This window comes from Ursus maritimus, unplaced genomic scaffold (assembly GCF_017311325.1).
Source record: "Ursus maritimus isolate PB19 unplaced genomic scaffold, ASM1731132v1 scaffold_17, whole genome shotgun sequence".
NCBI lineage: Eukaryota > Metazoa > Chordata > Mammalia > Carnivora > Ursidae > Ursus > Ursus maritimus.
In genome coordinates this window covers 40,331,955-40,356,268 of record NW_024424119.1, presented here as the reverse complement: position 1 = coordinate 40,356,268, position 24,314 = coordinate 40,331,955, and the positions used below count along the sequence as shown (strand labels likewise).

The window sequence follows — 24,314 nt, the reverse complement described above, 5'->3', positions numbered from 1 at the left end:
CAACCCCAGGCCCACGGCCACCTCTGCTCTGCCACACTAACCAACGCTCTTCTTCCTCTCTGCACCCATTCCCTCCCTGACTGCTCACCTCAACTAGCCCTCATGCTTCCACATCTTTCTACCCGACTAGATGGTGCACAGCTCTAATGCAGGGACCGAGATGGGTCTTCTTGGTAACTGCCCACTACCCACCCTAGCATCTGGCACACATTTTACAAACTCAAATCTTGCCAGGAAATTCAGATCTAAAATCAACAAACAAGGCATAAATTGTGAATAACCAAATTACCTTCAAATAAGCCCTTCGTCACCCATAAAATACACAGGGTATTGTAAATCAGAAGGGGAATGGCCAATTTGCCTTCCCCATCTCGCACTCCCTCTGGGCTGTCTTTTCACTGAGTGGCAGAGCTGGAACAGCCCCCACCCGTTGCATTGTACTCCCCTGTCACTCCTTCCCACTTGTGCTTCATTTTTTGGCCCTGTCCGTTGATTGAACTTCCATAAACGAGAAGCATACAAAGCCATAACTCCATTGTAAAGGTTTGATGGAGGAATTCTTTTCTCTCTCCTTGAACTGGTTTTTCCTCTTGGCCTCCCCGTTTCTGATACTGACAGCACCTCACTGAATCGGGCTGAAAATTCCTTGGCTCCTCCCCCCCCCCCCCACTCCTGCTTTCTAGTTTCCAGGTTCTTGTTAGTTTTTCCTTTGCACCAGGCCCCTTTGTCTCCGTTCTGTCGCCGCCCACAGACTCCAGGCCCTGGTCACCTCCCATCTTGACTTCTGTGATAGCCTAACTGATCTCGCTGGGCTTGCTGGTCTCTCTCCAATTCGTGTTTGGCTGCCATCAGATTAACAATTTCTTTTTTTTAAAGATTTATTTGTTTGAGAAAAGGAGAGAGCACGGCACAAACCAGAGGGGCAGAGGGAGAGGGAGAGAGAATCTGAAGCAGACTCTGTGCTGAGTGTGGAGCCTGACACGGGGCTCAGTGACCACGAGATCACGACCTGAGCCGAAACCAAGAGTCAGACGTCCAACCAACTGCACCACAGGCCCCCAGATGAACAATTTCTAAAGCACTGCTTTAGTCCTATCACCCCCTTAGACAAGAGCCACCGATGGCTCTCACAGAGAGCCCACTCTCCCCAGCCCAGCGTGCAAGGCTCTGAACAACAAGCTGTCTCCAGCCCTGCCTTCCCCTCGTTCCAGACCGGAACCCGACACTCCTTGCTTATCCCCCCACCTTCTCTCACCTGCATCACTCATCACTTCCCTCCACTTACCCCCACAAACATCTCCACTTGCCAAAACCTAATAGTTTCAGACGGTAGCATCCAAAGTGCCCCTTTCTCTTCTTGTCACTATAGTTCCTTCTGTGTACCACTAGCTCTCACTACTACGTTATATGTACCCTAGAGAAAAGAGATGAGTCACATACGATTTTTATTCATCTGCTCATTCAGCATACATTAGTGAGCATTTATAATGTGCCAGGCACTCGACTAGGTGCTGAAGATACACAGTGAAGACAGATGCCACTCACAGAACTAACAGTCTGGCTGTGGAAGGTGGTGACGGACAAGCCGTGAGCTCCACAGAGGCCCGGAGAGGAAAAGTGAAAGAGGAGAGCCTCACCCTGCCAGTGGTCAGAGAAAGCTTCCCCAAATAAGTAACATGTGAGCTGAGATCTACAGAATGAGTAGAAAATAGTCAGGCAGAGGGGGAAGAAAAGAATTGTACAGGTTGAAAGAAAAGTACAGAAAAAAATTTTTTTTTCTTTTTAAAGCCTGAAGAGAGGACATGACTCATTAGAACCAAAAGAAAAAAATCATGGCTAGAGCACATCACCAGGGAGAAGTGGGGAGGACTGGGACTGGGGAGACAAGCAGGGCCCAGCCAGGCCACAAACCTACCTCTCAAGGCTTGTAAGACAGGCAAAAGGGGTTGGGTTTGATCCGGAGGCCAAGAGAGAGTTTTAATTATTTGCGGAGATCCCTTCCAAAACAGGGCCATCCTTAGAAGTAATATAGACTCAAAAAAAAAAAAAAAAATCTGATTTTCTTGATTTCACCCTCCCTGAATTTTTAAACAGGCAAAATTTGATCAAGATAAATTTAGGAGATGCAAAACAGCATAAGACCCTCAGATAATTTTTCATTTTTCTACCTATCAAAGGCTGCCTCCCCCAGTCTCTGCCCAACTGATGACTGTCAGGATCATCGATAGCTCCCAATTTCCCCAAATCCTAGGCCTCTGGGTATGTTCCAGAATTTGTCACACTCTTGAAATAGTTCTTCCAATGATATTCTAAATTGTTCAAGGACTAATTCATTCATCAGGGCGCTTAAATTGGATCCTGTATCTCATTGGTGAAATGTGGGTTTTTTCTCTATGTACTCAGCAAGGAAATCTCTTTGGCTGTGCCAACCCTGGCCTCAGTAAAGAACCAGAGGCCTCCAGTCGTGGAAGAGTATCATTTTCACAATGGAATATCACCACCTAGTGGTCCCAAACAACTTTGCCGAGGGTGAGCCAGAAAAATTTCTAGCTATCTTCCTGGGAATGACTCTTCATCTCCCCAGAACTTTTTGTTTTCTCTATCAAGATAATCTAGGGGTCGACTGTCTAACACGTAATAGGCATTCGGTGTTTGTTAAACTAATGTATAAACAGAAGGACAAAATAATTTCATTCCCTGGTACCTTCTGGCAACTGAAAAAGACAATTTAGAAAGTCTTTCCCAGATTCCCCTGGATTCCCAAGGGCCTCTAATCATTCTTATCTAACAGCCAGAGGTATTTCTGTCTTTAATTTAGCAAACAATTCCTTTAGGCACATTTGACTAAATGGATTTTTTTTTTAAGGGTCACTGCCACCCCAGCTGAAACCCTGACTCCCTCCCAGAAACAACGAAGAACAGAGTCTGTTGCCCCAGATGTCAGGATTAATACCAAAACAGAGGAATCGCTGGCCCCGCAGGGAGGAGACTGGACGTAGACTGAGGACTCTGTCATTGACTCTGCTTTCACACACAGGTCAAACTGGGTCAGGTGTCTTCGGGAAGTGTGCTCAGAAAACACGGTGACCCAAACACGGTGGCCTACCACTAGCAGGGATCACAAAGAACAAGAGAAAAAGAAGAAAAGAAGCCAGAGCCTTTTATAAGGATCCTAGGACAATCTTCCAACTAGCTAAGTCTTAAGACCTCTTGTCTGCTTAAATGCGTAAAGCAGCTCTCCAAGCAACCCTAGCTAGAGCCCCCTGGCCGTTGGGCCTTAGTCCTCCTGATGCCCATGGCACGGATGGTGAGGAAATGGCAGTTAGCAACAGTTACCTGGCGCCTCTTCTCTCAGAACATTGGGAAGCTAACGCAAAGTGTCCATGAGGGCTCCTTCCCTTCAGTCAGTTCTTTCCTACGTGATCTCATCCTTCCTTTCTGATGAAGACTGTCCCAGACTCCGCCATGCATTAAAGAGAGGGAATCAGAGAGGCATCAGAGTTCAGTGGATGACAGGACCAAGGACCCAGGTTCTAAGCCCAGCCCCCTTCCCTTGCTGGCCTTTGATTCCTGGCAAATGACTTAACCTCTCCAGCAAGGCCACCAGGTCCTGTGGTGAAGGTTGTGGACCAACTCTAGGCGTGTCACTCATATTGTAATCATTGTAGATTTGTATAAAGGATGCCTTTTTTTTTTTTTCCTAATTCACTAAGGCCCCAAATGAGTGATCATCAGTCCTGGATGCTGAGCCTCAGTTTTCTAATCTATAAAATGGGACAGTCCACATCTATCTATAGAGTTGGCCAGAGAACCAACCAAAATAGTGGGTATTAACTGCCTTGAGGACTGTAACGTGGCCTGCAGATTATATTGCCCTAAATTCTATTTGTGACTTGAGGGATCAGTATAACAAAGGAGAAACAGGTTTCAGCCCACAAATGGTTTTCCTCCCTTTGAAAACAGAAGCAAAGGCCAGTGTTCAAATAGCAAACATCTTCTCATTCAAAACATGTCATGATTCAAAAGGTAACTTTGTACTTATCAACAAAACTGAGAAGAATGTGCCAGTTTCTGAGAGTTGCTTAACTAAGTGCATAGTTGAATCGGTAATAGTTAGAATTTCTCTTCTCTGAATCTTCAGATAAAATGAGCAAATGAAAGTGCAGCCCTGCCCCCTCCTCAGCCTCACTACCGACCACTGGAAATCGGGTTTGCCTGAGAGGACAGGTCTGAGGGAAGACCAAGGAGTTGAAAAAAGGTGTAATGTTTAAGTTAACCCACACAAGTCATTCTACAATGTAATGTACATTCGGGAAATAATTATTTGCAGAAAAACAGCCCACATGACACCTCTCAGATTCTTCTCACTACCAAGATTCAGCTAAGTATAGTTCGGTGTAGTAACACAAAAGATGTCACATAATTGTGATTTGGCTTGGGAGAGAGAACGAGTAGGCAGCAGTTTCAGCTTTCTAATTTGATCTGTTTTGAGACAATGTTAAAAAACAGTTAACATTTAATCTGCCTTTCTTGTACAAACTCTACTTAGTGAAACCAAATAATTGATGAGGGATAACTTTCTCTTATAAAAAGATGTCCGGGGGGGGGCACCTGGGTGGCTCAGTCTGTTGAGCGGCTGACCCTCGATTTTGGCTCAGGTCATGATCTCAGGGTCGTGAGATGGAGCCCCGTGCTCAGAGCTCAGCAGTGAGTCGGCTTGGGATTCTCTCCCTCTCCTTCTGCTGCTCCCCCTGCTTGTGTGCTCTCTCTCTAAAATGAGGAGAGAAATCTTAAAAAAAAAAAAAAAAAAAAAAAGTCAGGCCCAGGCCTGAGTTCTACTTCTGGCATAAGAGTGTGAGACGTTCGCAGACTGCTGTCCAGTGAAACTGATGAAAATTATTTTAAAAAATATGTTTATGTCTCTGAATATGGCCCTAAGAGCATACAGCAAATTGTTTAAGAAAATCTACAAAAGCTTGGTAGGAACTGAGTCTATGCTATATGACCCTCAAGCCATGCTCTCCCCGTCCCCACCCCAGTTTCAAGGAGACAGAAACTACTCCAGACCGCTGCTGCCCAAAAACACAGGGCTCCCTCCCCCAGCTCCAAGGCCGAGGGCTGCTCTCCTCGGGAGGGACGGGATATCACCATTTCTTATCCCGCCCCCGGCTATTGGTGGCAGAGGCTAAGTGCTCGTGAGTACCAATGGTCAGGGCTCTCTTCTTCCACCCAGCGCTCACTTCTGGGAAGGAGACTTGACCCTGGGTGCAGAACTGGTGAGAATAATGGGCTCCAGCTGCCTTAACGCAGCTCATGGGCCAAGGGCCCAGGTCAAGGGCCTTCATTGCCCGTGTCTAACCTATTGGGTACAAGAGAGTTCCATTATATTATTCTCTTGACTTAAAGGTAATTTTGAAAATTTTCTATATTAAAAACTTTTAAGGACAGGGGCGCCTGGGTGGCACAGCGGTTGAGCGTCTGCCTTCGGCTCAGTGCATGATCCCGGCGTTGTGGGATCGAGCCCCACATCAGGCTCCTCTACTATGAGCCTGCTTCTTCCTCTCCCACTCCCCCTGCTTGTGTTCCCTCTGTCGCTGGTTGTCTCTATCTCTGTCGAATAAATAAATAAAATCTTAAAAAAAAAAAAAAAAAAAAACTTTTAAGGACAAAAACATGAAAAAAAGAAAATCCTTCCAAAAACCAAATTCAAGGTCCCCTGAGACTGTGAAATTCTGAGTCTTCATGAGCATCGTGAAACATTCCCACAGACTCGGTCATTTACAAGCTGGAGCTTTAGACTCTTTCGGGTCAATACAAATGCTATTTGATAATGATTACTGGGTGCCAACCCCAAAAGAAACGATTTCCAGAGAATGAGAGGAAGAGCCAGGAACACAGTCTTCCCTTTTTTTTTTTTTCAGTCATCTCTATGCCGAACGTGACACTTGAACTCACAACCTCGAGATCAAGAGTTGCACACTCTACCGAATGAGCCAGCCAGGTGCCCCAAAACTCATCTTCCTGTAACTGGAAACCTTTCAGAGCTTCAGAGGAGAGATCAAAGTAACCCAGAAAACACATCTGCGAAAACATCTCTCCCCTCCTCCCAGAAACAGAATGAGTCTTTTCCTTAAGCAGTTGTGTTTAATCACTAAAATTATTCTGTCCCTAATGAAAGAGAAACAATCTCATTTTAAAAAGGGGGAGGCTTTTTCTCCCTCACTGATTTTAGAGGTAAGGAGAAGTGAATGAAGAAAGCAGAATCCCTACAGTCAGGTCCTGGTAAAGGCTCCAGGGAGCAGAAGTCCCCTCTCCTTTCTGTCCCTATGTCCAAGGTCGCTGTCCTCAGGATTCCAAGCATCCCGCTCTCGCATAAGGCTGTCCTGTGAAGTTTTGAAAGACTCTTCATTCTCTGACCCAGAGAGTTGGTTCTCCTCATCCTCATCATCAGTGGCCTGAAGAATCCTCAGGAGTTTGAGCTCAGGGTTCCACCTTCTTTCAGATGAATCGTCTGAAAGGTCCTCTGAGCTCCTGTCTTGGGATTCCTGAGCGTCGATGTCCTTGTTAGAGGGTTCTGTCTTGGATAACTCAGGATCTAAAAGAACACCCAGCCATTAACTGCACCTGCAGCCCTCTCCCAACTGTGACAAATGAAGGACAGAAAAGGAAGGGCTGGGTGTCTTTAGGACCCTTCTGAGGGATGAGGACTATGGCCTCCAGGGAGGTAGCCATCCCTGTCAACACAGGTTCAGCTCCCCCTGGCCTGAGAGACTTACTAAGGTTCCTCCACCCTAGTAACTTACCATCCTTATCGGGGAAGGAATCCAGATAATTCTCAGAGTATTCCATCTGTGGCCTCCTTGGGGAACACTGAAATTCATTAGAGTAAGTGTAAGGAAACTTGAATCAAGACTTTTAGAAAGATTTTTCTAAGAGATGCATTTCTGGGAAAAATGAACATCCAAGGACAGGACAAAATGCCACCTCCTGAGACTAAAGAGAGAAGCCTGTATCACAAATTCTTTGCCCTCCAGGCTGACCGCATGAAGCCAGAACCCACTTTCCCCCATTCCCAGCTATCAACTGAGGGCAGACGGCCTCGAAACATGGCTGCCAACAAGTCTCAGCCCTGAAAGCACATGCTGCTTCTCCCACAAAGAGATGGAGTCCATTTTCCCTCCTCTTGAGTCTGGGCTGGGCTTGTGATTTTTGGACCAATAAAATGTGGCAGAAGTGACATTGCTCCAGTTCCAGCCCCATCGCTCAAGGAAGTACTTCCACAAGGTTACCACACTGTCAAGAAGCCCAAAAGAGGCACAATGAAGAGACCTCACGGAAGAGAACTAAGGCAATATGGCTAACAGCCCCACCCCAGCTGCCAGCTGAAGGCAGCTGCATGCGTGACATCAAGCAACACCAGAAAAACTGTCCACTCACCCCTCAGAATCCTGAGGAACGACCAACCACTGCGGCTTCAGCTTTGAGGCGGGGTGTTATACAGTAACAGGCAACGGAAACAGGGCCCTAGCGGAATGGCTCCAGTACTCTTACCTTTTTCGAGGTGGGTCCTTCTGGCTTCGCCCGCTGTGGCTGCTTTTTGTCACTTTTCCGACTTAGTAGAGTTCTTTGACCTAGTGACCACAAAGTCAATTCAATTCTCTTCTCATTGGTATTTTCTATCCCACTGTTGGGCTTCTGGTTGACCCCCAGCCTACAAGTGACGCCTCATTTAGGACAAGACAGGTTAGAGGAGGTGAAAGGGAGATGGGCCTCTGAGCTTTATTTGTGACTCTGTTCACCTGGGACTGTGACCCCATCTCTCACAGAATTAGAGATTAAGGTCAAGTGTATGTTAAAAGACAGGGAAGGAGCGCCTGGGTGGCTCAGTCAGTTAAGCGTCTGCCTTCGGCTCAGGTCATGATACCAGGGTCCTGGGATCCAGCCCCGCATCAGGCTCCCTATTCAGTGTGGAGTCTGTTTCTCCCTCTCCCTCTGCTGCTCCACCTGCTTGTACTCACTCGCTCTCTCTCAAATAAATAAATAAATAAATAAAATCTTATTTAAAAAAAAGAAAGAAAAGACTTAGGAAAAAATAAAAAAGACTTAGAGTTCCTCCAAGAAACCCAAGGGGCAGGGATCTGCACATCACAGCAGCGAAAGAAACCCTGACCCTATGTTTTCAGTGTATGAAGACTCCTCTTACCTTCTCGCACCAACCCTAACATCCCTATACTGGCTTCTGAATAAAGCTCTAGTTCTTGGATTCTTCTGCATCAGCTGTTTCCCCAACTAGTCCCTAAATGCATTCATCCTCTCCCTTCTCAATTCCCTTTCTCTAAATGAACACCTTCTGGGACTCTTGGATGGTTCGGTCAGTTAAGGGTCTGCCTTTGGCTCAGGTCATGATCCTGGGACCCTGGGATCGAGCCCCGCATCAGGCTCCCTGCTCTGCGGGGAGCCTGGTTCTCCCTCTCCCTCTGCCTGCCACTCCCCCTGCTCGTGCTTGCTCTCTTGCTTTCAAATAAATAAATACATAAATCTTAAAAAAAAAAAATCTTCCAAGCTACCATCAGAGGTGTTACGCTAAAAAGCAAAGCCAATTGAGGAACCCCCTGGCTCAACACTTCTATTGGCTCCCTACCAGCACTGGTTCTTACCTTAGCTGCACACTCAAAGTACTGGGAGTTCTAGAAAACACTGAGGCCTACGTCCCAACCCAGAACTTCTGATTTAATAGGTCTGGGGTGCATCCTGGGTATATGGGTTTTAAAAGCTCCTTTTAAAGTTCGGGCACCACCTAGGTGGCTGACTCAACTTCGGCTCAGGTCATAATTTCAGGGTCATGATCTCAGGGTCATGAGATCGAGCCCCACGTCGGGCTCTGCACTGGGAGCGTGGAACCTGCTTAGGATTCTCTCTCTCCCTCTCCCTCTGGCACCTGCTCACACTCTCACGCTCTCTCTCTCTTAGGGAAAAAAAAAAAAAGCTCCCCAGGTGATTTCAGTGTGCAGTCAGGGGATGGAGCGCCATGACCGTGGTCAAACACCTTAGCAGGCTATACAAGCTCCCACCTACCTCTTCAGCCTGACCTTCTACCGCTGTCTCTTACATAACCACAGCCACAAAGGACCAATGTTTCCCTGCACAGCCACAGTCCTCCAAGATGCACCTGCACAGGCTATTCCCACTTCTGGAATTCTCTTCCGTATCAGAAGACTCTCACACATTCAATATCCCATGCAAAAATCAACTCTTCCATAAGGCCTTTCTCCACCCCATGAGGACAGGCCACTGCTCCAAGTACATAATTCGAAAAGGCACCCGGTCACCCTATGCTCCTATTGGAGACATAGGAAGAGGAATGACAGGCACCTGAATGAATTCAGGGGGTGCTGATCACCCTGGAAGGGGCACTAACCTTGGACCTATCAGCCCCACCCTGGGCCACTGCCCTGGTTCTGTCCACCTCCCATGTGAAGGTCGTAGATCTGCAGGAAGCTTCTTAGATCTGCAGGGCAGGAGCCACTGTTGGCATCCAACAGCTCAGTGGGACGGGAAATAAACCGAGAAAGGAGCATTCTTCTGAGGAAACATCTCACCTGAGCCCTCCCCTGCCCTGGGGGGGGGGATGAATTCTGACGAGGAACAGTCAACAAGGTCCAGTCCTAAGGTTTAGGAGGATTCTTTCTCCCTCCCTTTCTTTCTTTCTTTCTTTCTTTTTGCACTCAAACTGAGCAACATCAGAGGTACCAAGGTAAGGATATCCTTCCGCTCAGCACGTGATCAGGATTCCAAAAAGGGAGCTACCTGTTCTGATCTTCAGCACGAACACCAGAGGAAAAGGATCACCTGTCAAGAACTGGCCACCTGCCTCCTGTAGGGGTCTAGATAATGTGCTGATCTCAACCTAAGCCTCCAGGGTCTAACTCGTGGCTGGGAAGCCAGGGACCCTGGACTCTGCTTCCTTAGAACCCTCTTGGGGCTACACAGGGGCCCTGGCTCTTTTCTGCCTCATTGCTTGCTCTTCATTCTCAAACCACTCTGCCTTTCCTAAAGTAAGACCTGAGGAAAAATGACTCTGACTCATGCTCATGGTCATCTCTCGAACGCCCACATGAAGCGGACATCTGGCCCAGCTTGCTTCCTTAGTAAATATTTGATGGAAAGATGAGGCACAGCAGCCCAGCCCAGCCAGAACATTCCGAGGAGAATTCTGAATGCCTGACGAAGGCAGGTCCCAAAATGACAGCTTTTCAAGTCCTCAGCTACTTCCTGAGATCCCGTCCCTCCCAAGCCCATATTCTCCTTACCATAGCGTGGGCCATACACCACGGCACCCGAACGTTTATGCAAAATGTCCTGGCTCCCCAGATCACTCTTGGATTTCTTTTTAGCCTCCTGTAAACCACATGAGGAGGAACTGAATTAAGATCTTTGGAAGTGAAGAGAACGTTTCAACAAGAGTCTAAAAGCAGGAAGTTAGTGTCTGCAAGTAGACAGGAACTCTGTATCTAGAACCAGACAGAACAGGGAGACTCGTGCCTCATCCACCCCTTCCCATTCCAGGCTGCACCCCATGGCTCAGTCCCAGCCAGTCCTATGGCTTCCCTCATGACCACCCTACCTGTTTCTTTGGTGGGGTTTTCACCTTCCTCTGCTGCTCCTTCTGCTGCCACTGCTGCTGCTTCTTGTGACCTGGTGACCGGAGCACTGACTCAATCCTCTTCTCCCTGACAGCGCCCACCTTCCGCGGGGGGCTGCTTGCTGGGCCCTGTTCCACCACCGTGACACCCCCTCTGTCAGAACCAAGCCATTTGTGGTGGGGGAGGGGGGCCGCCTCCTGAAACCGCGGTTTCCTGAGTTCTGCATGGGATCCTGTATGACTGTGGCCACAAACAGAACAAACTGGGACCCAGACCAAGTATGAGAACTGTGGGCTGACGGAGGACAGTACCTAAGGATGTGGCAGCACCAGAAAACCTACCTTCTGTATTCGGGTTGTAATAGAATTTCTTCAAATGTTTAGGATATCTCAATGCTGGTCTCTGGAGGGAAAAAAAGGAAGAAGAAGGAAAGCTCTACTGAAGGTGCTTCCTTTTCCCAAAACATATCCCTCAAATGCAGGTAGCTAAGCAGCCAACGAGCAGTATTTGAGAACCGGGTGTGCGCAGCGTTGTAACGGGTTTTGCAGAGAGGAAACGGAGCGGGGAACAAAGCGCAGGGGAAACAGAGAACGTTCTTCAAACCCCTCCCCATGCATTTGCTTTCACCTACAGAGAGCCCAACCCTTTTGTGGGGCTTGGGTCCAGAGTGGAAGGGTAGAGAGAAAAAAGAAAGGAAGTCAATTCCTCCAGCCTTGAAGAGAAATGAGTTTGGATTTGCCTCTAGACCTCTTTCTCCGAGGCTCCCCAGCTCTCACCTGCAGGGCGAGGCGCTGTACGGACAAGAACATCCGAGCAGAAATGGCACTGTCGGGTCGGCTCCTTTCCAGGGGAGCCTTCTTCTTCATCATGGCCAATTGTGTCTTCATCTCCAGGGAAGGCATGGTTTTCCCTTCACCAGGCAAGAGGCTGAAGGGGACAGAGATAGTCAGTCAGCAACAGTTCTTCTTGGAAAGCATGGCTGAGGAAAAGGGGATGAAAAGGGCTCCAAATTTGAATAAATTTCCACTGTGGGCCTGAAAAGGCTTATGCTGACAGGTGCTCATCAGGTAATAGCTTTCAATTCACTGAGGACAGGTGCTCTTATCCCATTTTGCAAACGAGGGAACGAAGTGTAAAGATGCTTGATAAATTACCGAAATGCACAAAACCAGGAAGTTTCAATGCGAAATCCAAAGGCTATCTCACTCCAAGCCATATTTCTTTTTTCTTTTTTCAAGATTTTATTTATTTATTTGACAGAGAGGGAGAGAGAGAGCACAAGTAGGGGGAGGAGCAGAAGGGAGAGGGAGAAGCAGGCTCTCTGCCAAGCAGAGAGCCTGATCGGGGCTCGATCCCAGGACCCCGGGATCATGACCTGAGTCTAAGGCAGATGCTCAACCGACTGAGCCACCCAGGCGCCCCCCAAGCCACATTTCCCCTCTGCCTCCCATTTATCCATAATTCATTTATAAGAAGAAGAGAGTGGAGGCACCTGGCTGACTCAGTCAGTGGAGTGTGCAACTCTTGATCTCGGAGTCGTGAGTTTGAGCCCCATGTTGAGCATGGAGCCTACTTCAAAAAGAAGGAGAAGGAGGAGAAGAAGAGAGTAATAGTGGCTAGTAGAGGTTCAAATAAGAGCACAGACGTCATGTGCTTCTATAGCGCAGGGCCTGGCATGTGGTAAGTACTTGGTAAAGGGCGGTGATTGCTGTCATCACCGGACATTGGTAAGTCTAAGAACACACTGAACAAGCCGGAGGGTCAGTTTTTCTCCCCTCCTTACTCAGAAAGAACATGCTACTTAGTGCCTTCTCTGCTTCACAGAAGAGCAGGTACCCTGGCTCTCCCACAGGCTTCCGTGATACTTACTCCTTCAGTAGATCCTGAGGTAACCTATCCAATTGGTTCCAGAAAGGTATGGACTCCGCATTTAGTTGCTCAATAAAGTGTGCTGGTGAGGGGGGAGGCACAACCACCCCTGGAGGTCCCAGCAGTGTTTCTGTTTTCTGCTTTCCATAGAGAAAACGGTCTTTCTAGAAAAGCAATGATAGAAATGAAGCACTCTCCTCAGTGCCGTTGCTTCCCATCAACATCCCAGCCTCCCAAACATAACCCTGGCAGGCCAAACTCCCTGTTTCCAGACCCCCTCCAGCAGGAACCCCTCCTCTGCACTGTGAAGGCCATGATGTTTCCCCTCTCTGGCTCCCCATCCCATTGGTGAATTCAGATCACACAGGGATTCACTGTTTTGTTTTGTTTTCCCAAAAAGGTTAAGAAATCATTTACTGAGCAAAACTGAACAAATATTTATTGCTAACTGTGTGCCAGGCACAGGGCTAGCTCTGGGGATTCAGCAATGAACAAGGTGGACCAAGACATTATTCTCACAGAGGTAGCAACCTTCCAGCTCTGTGACTTACCCAAGGTTACATTTACCCATAAGTGGTGGCATGAGGATGACAAACCCACCTCCATTAAAACCCCCAGTCCACTGAAGCGCTCTCTCTACCACACTGGGAATTTGTCTTTAATTTGTCAAAAACTCCCCCTGAATATCCAAGGTTTCCTCCTAACTTTTCTTCAAGATGCTCTTCACCTTCCTACAAGGAGGAGGTAGGGAAGAGAGTCTCTGAATAGAAAATGCTTGTGGGGGCGCCTGGGTGGCTCAGTCGTTAAGTGTCTGATTTCGGCTCAGGTCATGATCCCAGCGTCCTGGGATCGAGCTCCACATCGGGCTCCCTGCTCAGCAGGAAGCCTGCTTCTCCCTCTCCCACTCCCCCTGCTTGTCTTCCCTCTCTCGTTGTGTCTCTCTCTGTCAAATAAATAAAATCTTCTAAAAAAAAAAAAAAGAAAAGAAAAGAAAATGCTTTGGGGGGAGGGATGTGGTGGCTGATGGACATTGGGGAGGGTATGTGTTGTGGTGGGTGCTGTGTATTGTGTAAGACTGATGAATCACAGACCTGTACCCCTGAAACAGATAATATATTATACCTTAATAATAAAAAACAAAACAAAAAATAATAAAAGGGAAAACTGAATTTCAAAAAATGCTTTGGTAATTATTCCTTAAAAGGGGTTTTCTTTCGTAAATTTTATTCATTTAAAAAAAAATGGGGGAAGGGGGAAGGTGCCTGAAAGGAAAAACAAAACAAAATTCTACAGAGTTATCTCATAAAGGTTTGACCAAAACATCAAACTTACCACTGTAGATTTCATTCTTCTCTTCATCCAGTCCTGGCTGGGAAGAATATGTTTCTTCTCAGCTGGACTTGAAATAAGAACAACCACAATTTATTCCCAGACATCTCAAAAAGAAGCACCAAGGATATCTGTGAATAATGACCATGGAGATGTCTATCCTCTCTTCAGTACTCCAAGATGGCCAGTTGGAGGCCTGGACGAACCAACCGCCCAGAAGCTGGGAAAAACAAGACCTTAACCTCACATCTACACTAGGTTCCCTGCCATTCTCTCCTACAATCCAGTTATTTGCTTTCACAGCATTAATCCAAATTAGTAATGATACACTTTGGTGTGGTGATGCTTGTAAGGCCTGACTGCTACCCACCCCCCCAACCATCACAAGATTCTAGGAGGACAGGGAGCAAATCTGTTTGGTTCTTCACTGGATTCTCACTGCTTAGCACAGAGGACGTGCTCAAGTGTTTTTTGCCCTGTCATCTTCCACCTCCTTGCCTGGAACACGGATATGATGGCTGGAGCTCTAGCTGTCAACTTAGACCTTCAAAGCTCCCATGAGACAACTTAGAAAATGAAAGCCATGGCCTGAGGAGGATGACCAGAGAAACAGAAGGAGTTCTGGTTTCTGATGACCTCGTGGAGCTGAGATACTAGCCCTGACCCACCCGCATCTGGGCTTTTTTTAAATGAAAGGAAGTAAATCCTTAAGGGTTTTTTGTTTCTATCATACACACACACACACACACACACACACAAACGCATATGTGCATTTGGATATTAAAAATATTAAATATTTTTAAATATTAAAAAAGTTAAATATTTTTAAATATTAAAAAATATGCATTGGATCATTAAAAGATAAATTAAGAAATTCTTAAATCACATCATTTCTACATAGCCACTTAATAAGAATCTGAAAGCCTCAGGCCTCACAAAAGGAAAACCACTTTCTTCCAATGGTTCTCAGTATTAGCACGACTTTGGGCCTTCACCAAATGATCCTTCTGCTTTGTACACAAGTTCTACAGGCCATTCATCTTGTGCCACTGAGCTGGGCCTTGGGGCTGAGACCAGAGAGTCACGTGCTTCACTGAAAATATTTGTACTAGCTGGGGACGGCTAATAAGAAAAACTGAGAGGGGGGGCGCCTGGGTAGCGCAGTCGTTAAGCGTCTGCCTTTGGCTCAGGGCATGATCCTGGCGTTCCGGGATCGAGTCCCACATCGGGCTCCTCCGCTGGGAGCCTGCTTCTTCCTCTCCCACTCCCCTGCTGTATTCCCTCTCTCGCTGGCTGTCTCTCTGTCACATAAATAAATAAAATCTTTAAAAAAAAAAAAAGGAAAAAAGAAGAAAAACTGAGAGGGGCGCCTGGGTGGCTCAGTCTGTTACGCATCTGCCTTCAGCTCAGGTCATGATCTCAGGATCCTGGGATCAAGGCCCGCATGGGGCTCCCTGCTCAGCAGAGTCTGCTTCTCCCTCTGCCTCTGTCCCTCCCTCCTGCTTGTGCTTTCTCTCTATATCTCTCTCTCTCTTTCAAATAAATAAATAAATAAAATCTTTAAAAAAAAGAGAGAGAGAGAGAGAGAAAGAAAGAAAGAAAGAAAGAAAGACAGACTAATAGGAAGCATCTGCTTCTTAGACCTCACAAATACACAGGTGCTACCTTACATGCTATTTACTGGCCTGCAGGATTTGATGTAGAAAAACCCCCACCACAGGAAGCATAAAGTGCATTAAATCGAACCCCAGTGGAGCAGGAGGCAATACAAGAGACCACGACCTTCTTCTCTAGCTGGCCTCCTGTTACTTGCAATGAGGCGGCTAAACAGGAGATCACAAAGAGGAGACCTGCACAGGGCACGAGGGACTTGCAGAACGCAAGGGTGGAAGGTCCCCAAGTTCTGGACACAATACTCACCTCACATGCGTCTCTGATTGTTCTGGGATCCAGATTACAACCATATTTCTAACATCTTGAGGGCTGGGAAGTTGTGTCTCATTCAAATTCAGCACCGAAAGCTAAGAGAAAGATATAAAATAAAGCCTATGTATGGCTTGAAGGTGCCAGCTCCTGACAGTATTCAGAATGGGCCTAAGAACTGAATCATCTTGCTAATGAAAAGGGTATGCTGGTGCAGAAGATGACAAAAAGACATTTCTCATCCCCAGACTGTCTTCATAACAATTCCCCCAAGAAACCAGACACCAAGAGGTACTCTGCAAGAGTGAGCGTTTTAAGCAAATGGTCCCCCCTGCCTCCCTGTAACATTAAGGTGGCATTTAGCAACTCCCTACCCCATATCCCCTAGAGGGAAACTTGGGGTTTCCCTAAGGGAACGCTACTCATTCTGCCTACTCTACTCCAAACACTTAGATCCCCTTCGGATAACACAATACAATTTGGAAACAGGGAGGGAATTAGTAGGGACAGAAGCAAGTTTTCTGCTTTTACAGCCTGTCTACAATTATAGGCATCCACATAAAAGTTAAGGTCACAACACTTTTCATGTTCAGTCATTTAAGATATTAGAACAGTGGTCCTCAAGAAAACCTTATAAATTATCTAGTCCCTACCCCTGGTAGCATACAGGGAAGGAGGGAAAAAAAAAAACTATTACAAATAGGGTGGTGGGGGCCCCTGGGTGGCTCAGTCACTTAAGTGGCCAAATCTTGATTTTGGCTCAGGTCATAATCTCAGGGTCCTGGGATTGAGCCCTGCTTTGGGCTCCGAGTTCCCAAGCTCAGTGGGAAGTTGGCTTGAGATTCTCTCTCTCCCTCTCCCTCTGCCCTACCTTCTGCTTGCATGCTCGCTTTCTCTCTCTCTCTCTCTCTCAAATAGATAAATAAATTTTTAAAAAATAGGGTTGTCCTATGAAAAGGAACTGATCGGCTTGGGGAAACAGGGGAGACTTCTTTGCACTGTAAACCCTTGAATCACATGCATGTACTAAGTATTCAAATAATCATCTTAAAACGAATTTAATCTAATCCCTTGTTCTAAAGAGGTCAAAGAAGAGAATTATTTGTTCATTCGTTCATTCAAACACATCTACCCTCTCTCTGTCCATTACACTCTCTACCACGTCACAGTTCAAGATGAAGTGTCTCTTGAAAAAAATAAAAGGCATCCGTAAGATTGCAAAGAAGAGTAAATCTCTCTTTACTGTAGATAAGTAGAAGGGTTTTTCTTCCTAAACTCTAATTTAGCTCTGCCTCTAACTAGCTATGTGCTTTAGCAAATCACTTCCTTCTCTGGGCGGGCCTCAGTTTTCTCAACTGCAAGACATATGAGATAGACCACAGAAGTGTTCTTCAATTGCAACTGCAACTAGGTCATAGGTCATGGAATCAAATTTTGTGAACTGTAGTCTACACTGCTTAAAAGTAGAATAGAGGGTCATCTGGGCGGCTCAGGCAGTTAAGCGTCCAACTCTTGATTCTGGTTCAGGTCATGATCTCAGGGTTGTGAGATTGAGCCCCACATCGGGCTCCACGCTGAGTGCTGAGTGTGGAGCCTGCTTAGGATTCTTTCTCCCTCTCCCTCTGTGCCTCCCCCGCTCGAGTTCTCTCTCTCTCTCTCTGTCAAGAAAGAAAGAAAGAAAGAAAGAAAGAAAGAAAGAAAGAAAGAAAGAAAGAGAGAGAGGGAGGGAAGGAGGGAGAAAGAAAGAAAGAAAGAAAGAAAGAAAGAAAGAGAGAAAAGAAAAGAAAGAAAAGAAAAGAAAAGAAAAGAAAAGAAAAGAAAAGAAAAGAAAAGTAAAGTAAATATCAGAGTACATCATTCGTAATTAGGGTAAGGATTGTTTTATGCTATTTTGTTGCAAAATGTATTTCTTACTGTAGGTCATAGCTAAAAGAGTAGATGACCCGAAGGCCCAGTTGAGGTGTGACATTCTAATTTCCCCATATTATGAGATGACAGGGTTTCTATAGTAGCTGAACATGCTGTACACAGGACAGAGACAGCACAGTGCTACCTATGCCAAACAGCCACAAATCAATCCCACTGGTGTCTGGGATTTCTGGAAACAGTATAGCATGTAAAGGCATTAGTACAGAGCCTAGCATATACTTAAGGGCCCAATATTAGATCGTTACCATTGTCATTATTCAGATTACAGTCATCCTGAATTTTAACGTTAAACAGAGGCAAATATTTTATTCCCACTAGTAAAGAGAAAATGTTGCGGAAGTACCTTTTCTAATCTGTGATTTACTTTAGGAGATCTATCAGTACGGTCCATTAAATCTTTGTCAGGTAAATCCTTCCGAGGCCTAAAAAATGAGTTTCCAAACATGACACAGAGACACAAAAGAGCTATGGGGATGACAGGTAGTGACGTGAGGAAAAGGCTTCTGTTTAACCACAGAAAACCTGGGGCTTAATACTTACCGAACGGATGTAGGGTCTCCCCGATTCCTTAAGGTGTGTGTGTTTATTCTGGAATGAGTCCCAAACAGACACCGCACACCGCACACACTTCACAACCAGCTGCTGCCGCAAACTGAGCCCAGAGCCTACGCCTCTCTCTCTCCAACCACAGGCAGTTACGTCACCATCAATAAAAGCTGAGTACCTTTGACGTAGGTGTTCAAAGCATGTTAAATAAGCCAAATGTAGTATTTACGTACAACAGAATATTTTTCAGCCTTAATAAGGAATGCCATTCTGATGAATGCTCCAACAGAGGGGGATCTTGAAGCCATATGCTAAGTGAAATAAGCTAGCTAGACACAAAAGGACAAGTATTCTATGATTCCACTCATAGGAGGTACCTAGAATAGGCAAATTCATACAGACAGAAAGTAGAATAGACATTAACAGGAGCTGGAGGGAGGGGGAAATGGGGAGTTACTGTGCAATGGGTATGGAGCTCCAGTTTGAGATGATGAAAAAGTTCTGGAAGTGGATGGTGGTGATGGCTGCACAACACTGTGAATGTATTTAATGCCACGGAATTGTACACTTAAAAACGATTAAAATGGTAAATTTTACATTATGCATATTTACCCCAAAAAGAACACTGTCTCCTTACATTTTCATATCACTTGCTATTATACTTATTTTTTAAAAACCATGTTAAGTGTAGGAATGAATAAATATGGCAAAGAAGTAGAAGATAAAGACCCATCTCCCTAGTCTGATTTATGTACTATAGGCCAGCTCCCTAGCCTTGTCTCTGAGCCTTTCTCCTGATACCTAAAGACTTCCTCTTGCCTCCGGGCCTTTGCATATGCTATTTCCGTAGTCTAGAACTCTCCTCATGGCCACCTCCCGGCTGCAACCTCCCACGTTCACCAGACTGCTCACACTTCCATATACAGGTACAAGTGCCACCTGCACAGGGGACAATGCCCTGGGTGAGGAACCCTTCCTGTGTGCTTCCACACACCCGGGAGTGCCCTTCTCTCCACACCCATCAAGCGGAAAATTCTCGGCCTCCCCAGCTAGGCTGAAAGCCCTTTGGGGATAAAGACTGTAACTTGTTTACCACTGAATCCCCAGAGCCCAGCAAAGAGGCCCCCACTAAAATATATTTGTGAATTCAATGAGTGACTACACGAGTGAGGTCATGGTCTTTCCCTTCATAGGCCCTGCCTGGGAGAGGCCACCTTCTTCCCAAGGTTCAAGTCCTAGAGAAGCAGAAAGTAGTCCTACCCTTTCCCATACTGCCTTTAGCCTAACGGAAACCACCAAAGGCTGCTTATATCAAGTGGGAGAAAAGGATAAAGGTACAAGGGCCACTAGGCATGCTTTGGTTGCAAACCACAGGAGTTCCAAATGTTACAAGTCTAAGCTTTCCGCAGATCTCTGTCCCTTAGATTCCCACATCAACGAGCACTAACTGGAGGCCTAGGCTTTGCAGGAGATTCGAAAGGAAACCATTACTTCTGCCTTCGGGAGCTTACAAACAGTTTCATACCTAAAAATAAAGGATAAGAAAGATAGTGTGTGTGGACACAGTATTCTGATGACCTGCAGGGGCTGATGAGATACCCCCCATGGTGGGCTGAATTGTGCCCCCCAAATTCTTACATTGAATCCTAACCCTCAATACTCAGAATTTGAGTCCCTCAGTATTTGGAGATAGGGTCTTTAAAGAGGTAATTAAGGTAAAATGATGTCATACAGACAGGCCCTAATCTAATATGACTGGTGTTCTTATTTAAAAGAGGAAATTAAGGGAATAAGAGTACACTTATCATAATGAGCAGTGAGTAATATACAGGATCATTGAATCACTCTATCATATACCTGAAACCAATATAACGCTGTGTATTTACTATACTGGAATTAAAATTAAAAACTTAACTAAAAAAAAAAAGAAGAAGAGGATGGGACGCCTGGGTGGCTCAGTCGGTTGAGCATCTGCCTTCGGCTCAGGTCATGATCTCGGGGTCCTGGGATGGAACCCCACATTCACTGAACTCCCTGCTCGGTGGGGAGTCTGCTTCTCCCTCTGACCCTCCCCTCACTCCTGCTTCTCTCTCTCTCAAATAAATAAATATAATCTTAAAAACAAAAAGAAAAAAGAGAAAATTAAGGCAAAGACGCACAGAAGGAAAACCATGTTAAGACATAGGAAGAAAACGGCCACCTACAAGCCAAGGAGAAAGGATTCAGAAGAAAACAACTCTATCAACACCTTAATCTTGGACTTCTAGCCCCTAGACTGTGAAAAAAATACATTTGTGTTGTTTAAACCACACAGTCAAGGGTACTTTGTTACAGTGACCCTAGCCCCCTATGTTAACAACTCCTACAACATAAATAATCCTTTCCTTTTGTTTCCCACTGCCTAGTCACCATTTCTCTAACTGAACTGGTGTTTTATTTTTAATCCAGCTTTCTCAAAGTCTGCTATATGGATAAAGGAAGTCAACCCAGAATTCTGAGATAGTAGGCTCATAAAGGAAGATCCCATGGTAATTTACCTGCCTTGGAATTTGGAGTCAAACTTTGAACCTGGACACAGTGAAGAGGAAGGTTTGGTGAAGGTGAATCCTGATAAATGACGGTGAGCAAGTCCCTTGGCCTGGATGCAGGAATCTGTCATGTTTACAATGGTGAGCACTGGGAGTTTGTCTGAGAAAACACACCAGAAGAAAACATGTAATCCGTCAAAAGGGAGCCAAACAGAAATAGTTCAAGGATCTTGTAAGGAAGAAGCAAGGCTAACTAATTCACCTTCATCATTCAGCGTTGTTTTGCACGGGGGAGCCAGGATTCGAGGATGGCCCCTCTCAAACCTGCGGATCGTGGCCCAGCATTGTGGATGCTGACAAATAGCCAATTTGCAGGTTGTTTCATCCCACTGGCTCTCGTCTGGCAAGTCCATAGCTACAAATGGTTTAGGACAAAAGCCAATCTTGCAGCTTTCTAGCCCTCTAAAGTAACAACAACCGCACAGTTAGAGCGCATTATACATTAGCCATGCAGTCCAGATCTTAATTTGGACTCAAAGTATAAAATATTTCTATTGAACCCATCCATATACACACATGATGGTCACAGGATAATTAAGAATTGGGTAACAAGCTACTCAGCCATTAAAAAGAATGAAATCTTGCCATTTGTGACAACATGGATGGAGCTAGAGGGTATAATGTTCAGTGAAATAAGTCAGTCAGAGGAAAGACAAATACCATATGGAGTTTAAAAAACAAAACGCTCGGGGGTACCTGGGTGGCTCAGTCATGAAGCGTCTGCCTTTGGCTCAGGTCACGATCCCAGCGTTCTGGGATCGAGCCCCGCATCGGGCTCCCTGCTCAGCGGGAAACCTGCTTCTCCCTCTCCCACTCCCCCTGCTTGTGTTCCCTCTCTGGCTGCCTCTCTCTCTGTCAAATAAATAAATAAAATCTTAAAAAAAAACCAAAAACGCTCATGTGGAATTTAAGTAACAAAGCAAAGGAAAAAAAGATACAAGCCAGAAAACAGACTCTCAACTGTAGAGAACAAACTCATGGTTACCAGAGGGGAGGTGGGTGGAGGGAAGAGTGAAATAGGAGATGGGGATGAAGAGTGTGTTTATTGTAGTGATCACTGAGAAAGATACAGAATTGCTGAATCACTCTATTGTACACCTGACACTACTGTAACACTGTATGTTGACTATACTATAATTAAAATTTTTTAAAGACTGGATAGCAAGCAAGTATGAAAACATCTCAGCAGGAAGTACAGTGGCAAGAGTTTTGGGAGCAGACTGACTTCAGAAAGTCTCCTACTTGGCCATTTAGTAGCTGAGTGACCTGGGTCTTAAGCAATCTGAGCTATAGGTTCCTCATCTGCAAAATGAGGGTAAGCCTGTCTCACAGGATCATTACAAAGATTAGTTAATAGATATCAAAAGGTCTGACATATAGTTCAAAATAAGTATTAGCATCCTTTCCTTTTCCCCTTCATTAATCGTTAGGGAGAAGACACCACCATCTCCAAAAAGCCTTATCAAATCAGAACTAATATAAACACAGAATTACTTGAGATGGCTTTAGATGGCTCACACCTTTAGCAAACGGCCTTCATTTTTCAATATGCTCCAATTCTCATACATGCAGCTAAAATACCCACCAGCAATGAATGGGTTTGCTCAAACAGCAAATCAGTAGACGTACAATCACATCAGAGGCCTCTGGCTTTTCATTTACTGGCTGTATGGTCGTAGGTAAGTGATTTCACCTCTCTCAGCTTATTTCCCCATTTAAAGAGAGGACAGGAAATCCCTAAGTAGGATTGTAAAAGCATTAAGAGAAATAATGTACTTTTACATATGATATATAATAGGGGCTCAATAAATAGTATCATCTTTCTCTCTCTAGAAATATCTTAGGCAATCACTACCACCTGGTCCTTAATGCGATTATTACAAAGTTGGGAGGGGTGAAAAGATTAAAGACAGACATCAGGTCCCCTTTTTAAGGACAGTATCCATTTCTCCTTCTTTTTATTCAACACATTGACTACCAAATATGTGACAAGACCTGGCCTAGAGCAGAGCAGGCATAGAGAACAGTAATGAACAAAATAAGTCCCTGTTCTAAAGACCTTATAAATTAGACCAAAGACAACGAATTATTGGTAAGGCATCCGCCTGCCCTATGACTTGTTTTGTTTGGCCTGCACTTTGAGCCATTTTTTTAAAGTGGAAATAGTCCACAGTGTTCAGATTTCTGGTTCCTCTTAAAGATCAATATATATGACAACACAGGGGTCCCAATTCCAACTACACAGCAATTGGATGGAGAAGAGTGTCTCCTGGTATCTTTAAACCAGACCTGTTCTCTCCAAACGGAGAGTTCCCCCACCAAACCCTATAATCTCTAACTAATACAGTTTCAGGTGCCGTTGATCATCGTGTTTGCAGTTTTTCTCCTAACAGGGAAGAATTTCTCTGTACTCATGTCTGTCAAAAGCTGGAAAATTGGGATGCTTGGTTGGCTCAGTGAGTAAAGCATGAGCCTTGATCTCTGGTCATGAGCTCCAGCCCTATGTTGCCTGTAGAAATTACTCTAAACAATTTTTTTTTAAAGCAGGAAGATTAAGGGTGACGTGAGAAAACATGTTTCAAGAAAAAAAGCATTCGTGCTCATGGGATTGAGGACTCGTGGGATTGAGGACAATTTCTATCTATATAACATGAAAATGGTACAACTTAAAAGCCACTGCAAAACTATGCTAATTCTTTTGACTGAAAAAGACGTATAATGCATAAGTCAATGAACTAAAAAACAAATACAATTTTAACAGGGTTTGTTTTTTAATGGAATGCAATGTCGCATTATCCTTACAACCGGCTGCTTGCTGCCCTTCCTTTACCTGACCAGCCCGAATTGAGGCCCGAGGTCTAGTCATGCCCATTTCTATGTCCCCAGCGTTAGCGCTGTACTAGCAAAGGAGTTTGTGTTCAACAATTCTAGGCGACAATTATCCTTAATGCAATTATTACAAAGTTGGGAGGGCTGAAAAGATTAAAGATGGACGTCAAGTCCCACAGAATTGAAAAAAGATACCCGCTTCGTTCCAGAAGAGGGAAGTGGAAGAGTTCGGGCTCGGACGGCCGCGCTAGCAAAGGCCACGCCAAACTACCGGAAAGCCGAAACCCACTCGGAAAACGAGACCCCTCGGGCCGTGTGAGAGAGGTGGCGGGGCCCCGCCCCACGTCGGAAAGAGCCCCGCCCCGTCCGCTCAGTCCACGCCTCCGTCTCCCCCGCTAGCAGCCAGGCAGAGCCGTTGCCAGGCAGCGGCGTAGAGCACTGTGGGGAAGGGACGGAAGCTCCAGTGAGCCACACTTGATCCGATGAGAAGTCTCCAGACGTGGTGGCGGCAAGAAGCAGGGAAACGAGCCTGGGAAGGGACGCCGGGTCCTGATGGGGTGGGACGGAAGCCCGGGAGGGCCAAAACCGTAGCGACATGTAAAGTTCGGGTGCTTGGGCGACTCGAGACGGAGGCGGGGCTGGGTGAAGAGGGAGGCTA

At 45.7% G+C, this 24,314-nt stretch overlaps 1 protein-coding gene across 9 annotated transcripts; it reads right to left on the bottom strand.

The window, feature by feature from the left end:
• Positions 1–5,919: 5,919 nt before the first annotated feature.
• Positions 5,920–24,040, bottom strand: CUNH9orf43 (chromosome unknown C9orf43 homolog). 9 transcript variants are annotated; one of them, XM_008707986.2, is made up of 15 exons: positions 23,852–23,987; positions 22,413–22,564; positions 21,030–21,229; positions 20,777–20,927; positions 18,234–18,417; positions 15,762–15,862; positions 13,845–13,911; positions 12,513–12,676; positions 11,420–11,570; positions 10,985–11,045; positions 10,625–10,905; positions 10,311–10,398; positions 7,552–7,631; positions 6,804–6,870; positions 5,920–6,595 (listed from the first exon to the last, which is right to left on the bottom strand). In XM_008707986.2, exons 3-15 carry the CDS (start codon positions 21,178–21,180, stop codon positions 6,273–6,275), a joined length of 1,869 nt encoding a protein of 622 aa, XP_008706208.1. In that variant the 5' UTR covers positions 21,181–21,229; positions 22,413–22,564; positions 23,852–23,987; the 3' UTR covers positions 5,920–6,272. The 9 variants fall into 9 exon arrangements, with proteins under 9 accessions (XP_008706208.1, XP_008706213.1, XP_008706211.1 ...); XM_008707991.2 differs by having other exon boundaries at positions 10,625–10,695; XM_008707989.2 differs by lacking the exon at positions 18,234–18,417 and adding an exon at positions 18,037–18,115.
• Positions 24,041–24,314: the final 274 nt, after the last annotated feature.

What these genes read in the sequence shown, in the direction of transcription:
- CUNH9orf43 (XM_008707986.2), bottom strand. Translation starts at nt 21,180, where the DNA reads ATGGACTTGCCAGACGAGAGCCAGTGGGATGAAACAACCTGCAAATTG. An exon ending in AAACCCCACCAAAGAAACAG is followed by an intron (nt 10,399 to 10,624) that starts GTAGGGTGGTCA and finishes TGTGGTTTACAG; the next exon opens with GAGGCTAAAAAGAAATCCAA. An exon ending in GGTGTATGGCCCACGCTATG is followed by an intron (nt 7,632 to 10,310) that starts GTAAGGAGAATA and finishes TGTGGTCACTAG; the next exon opens with GTCAAAGAACTCTACTAAGT.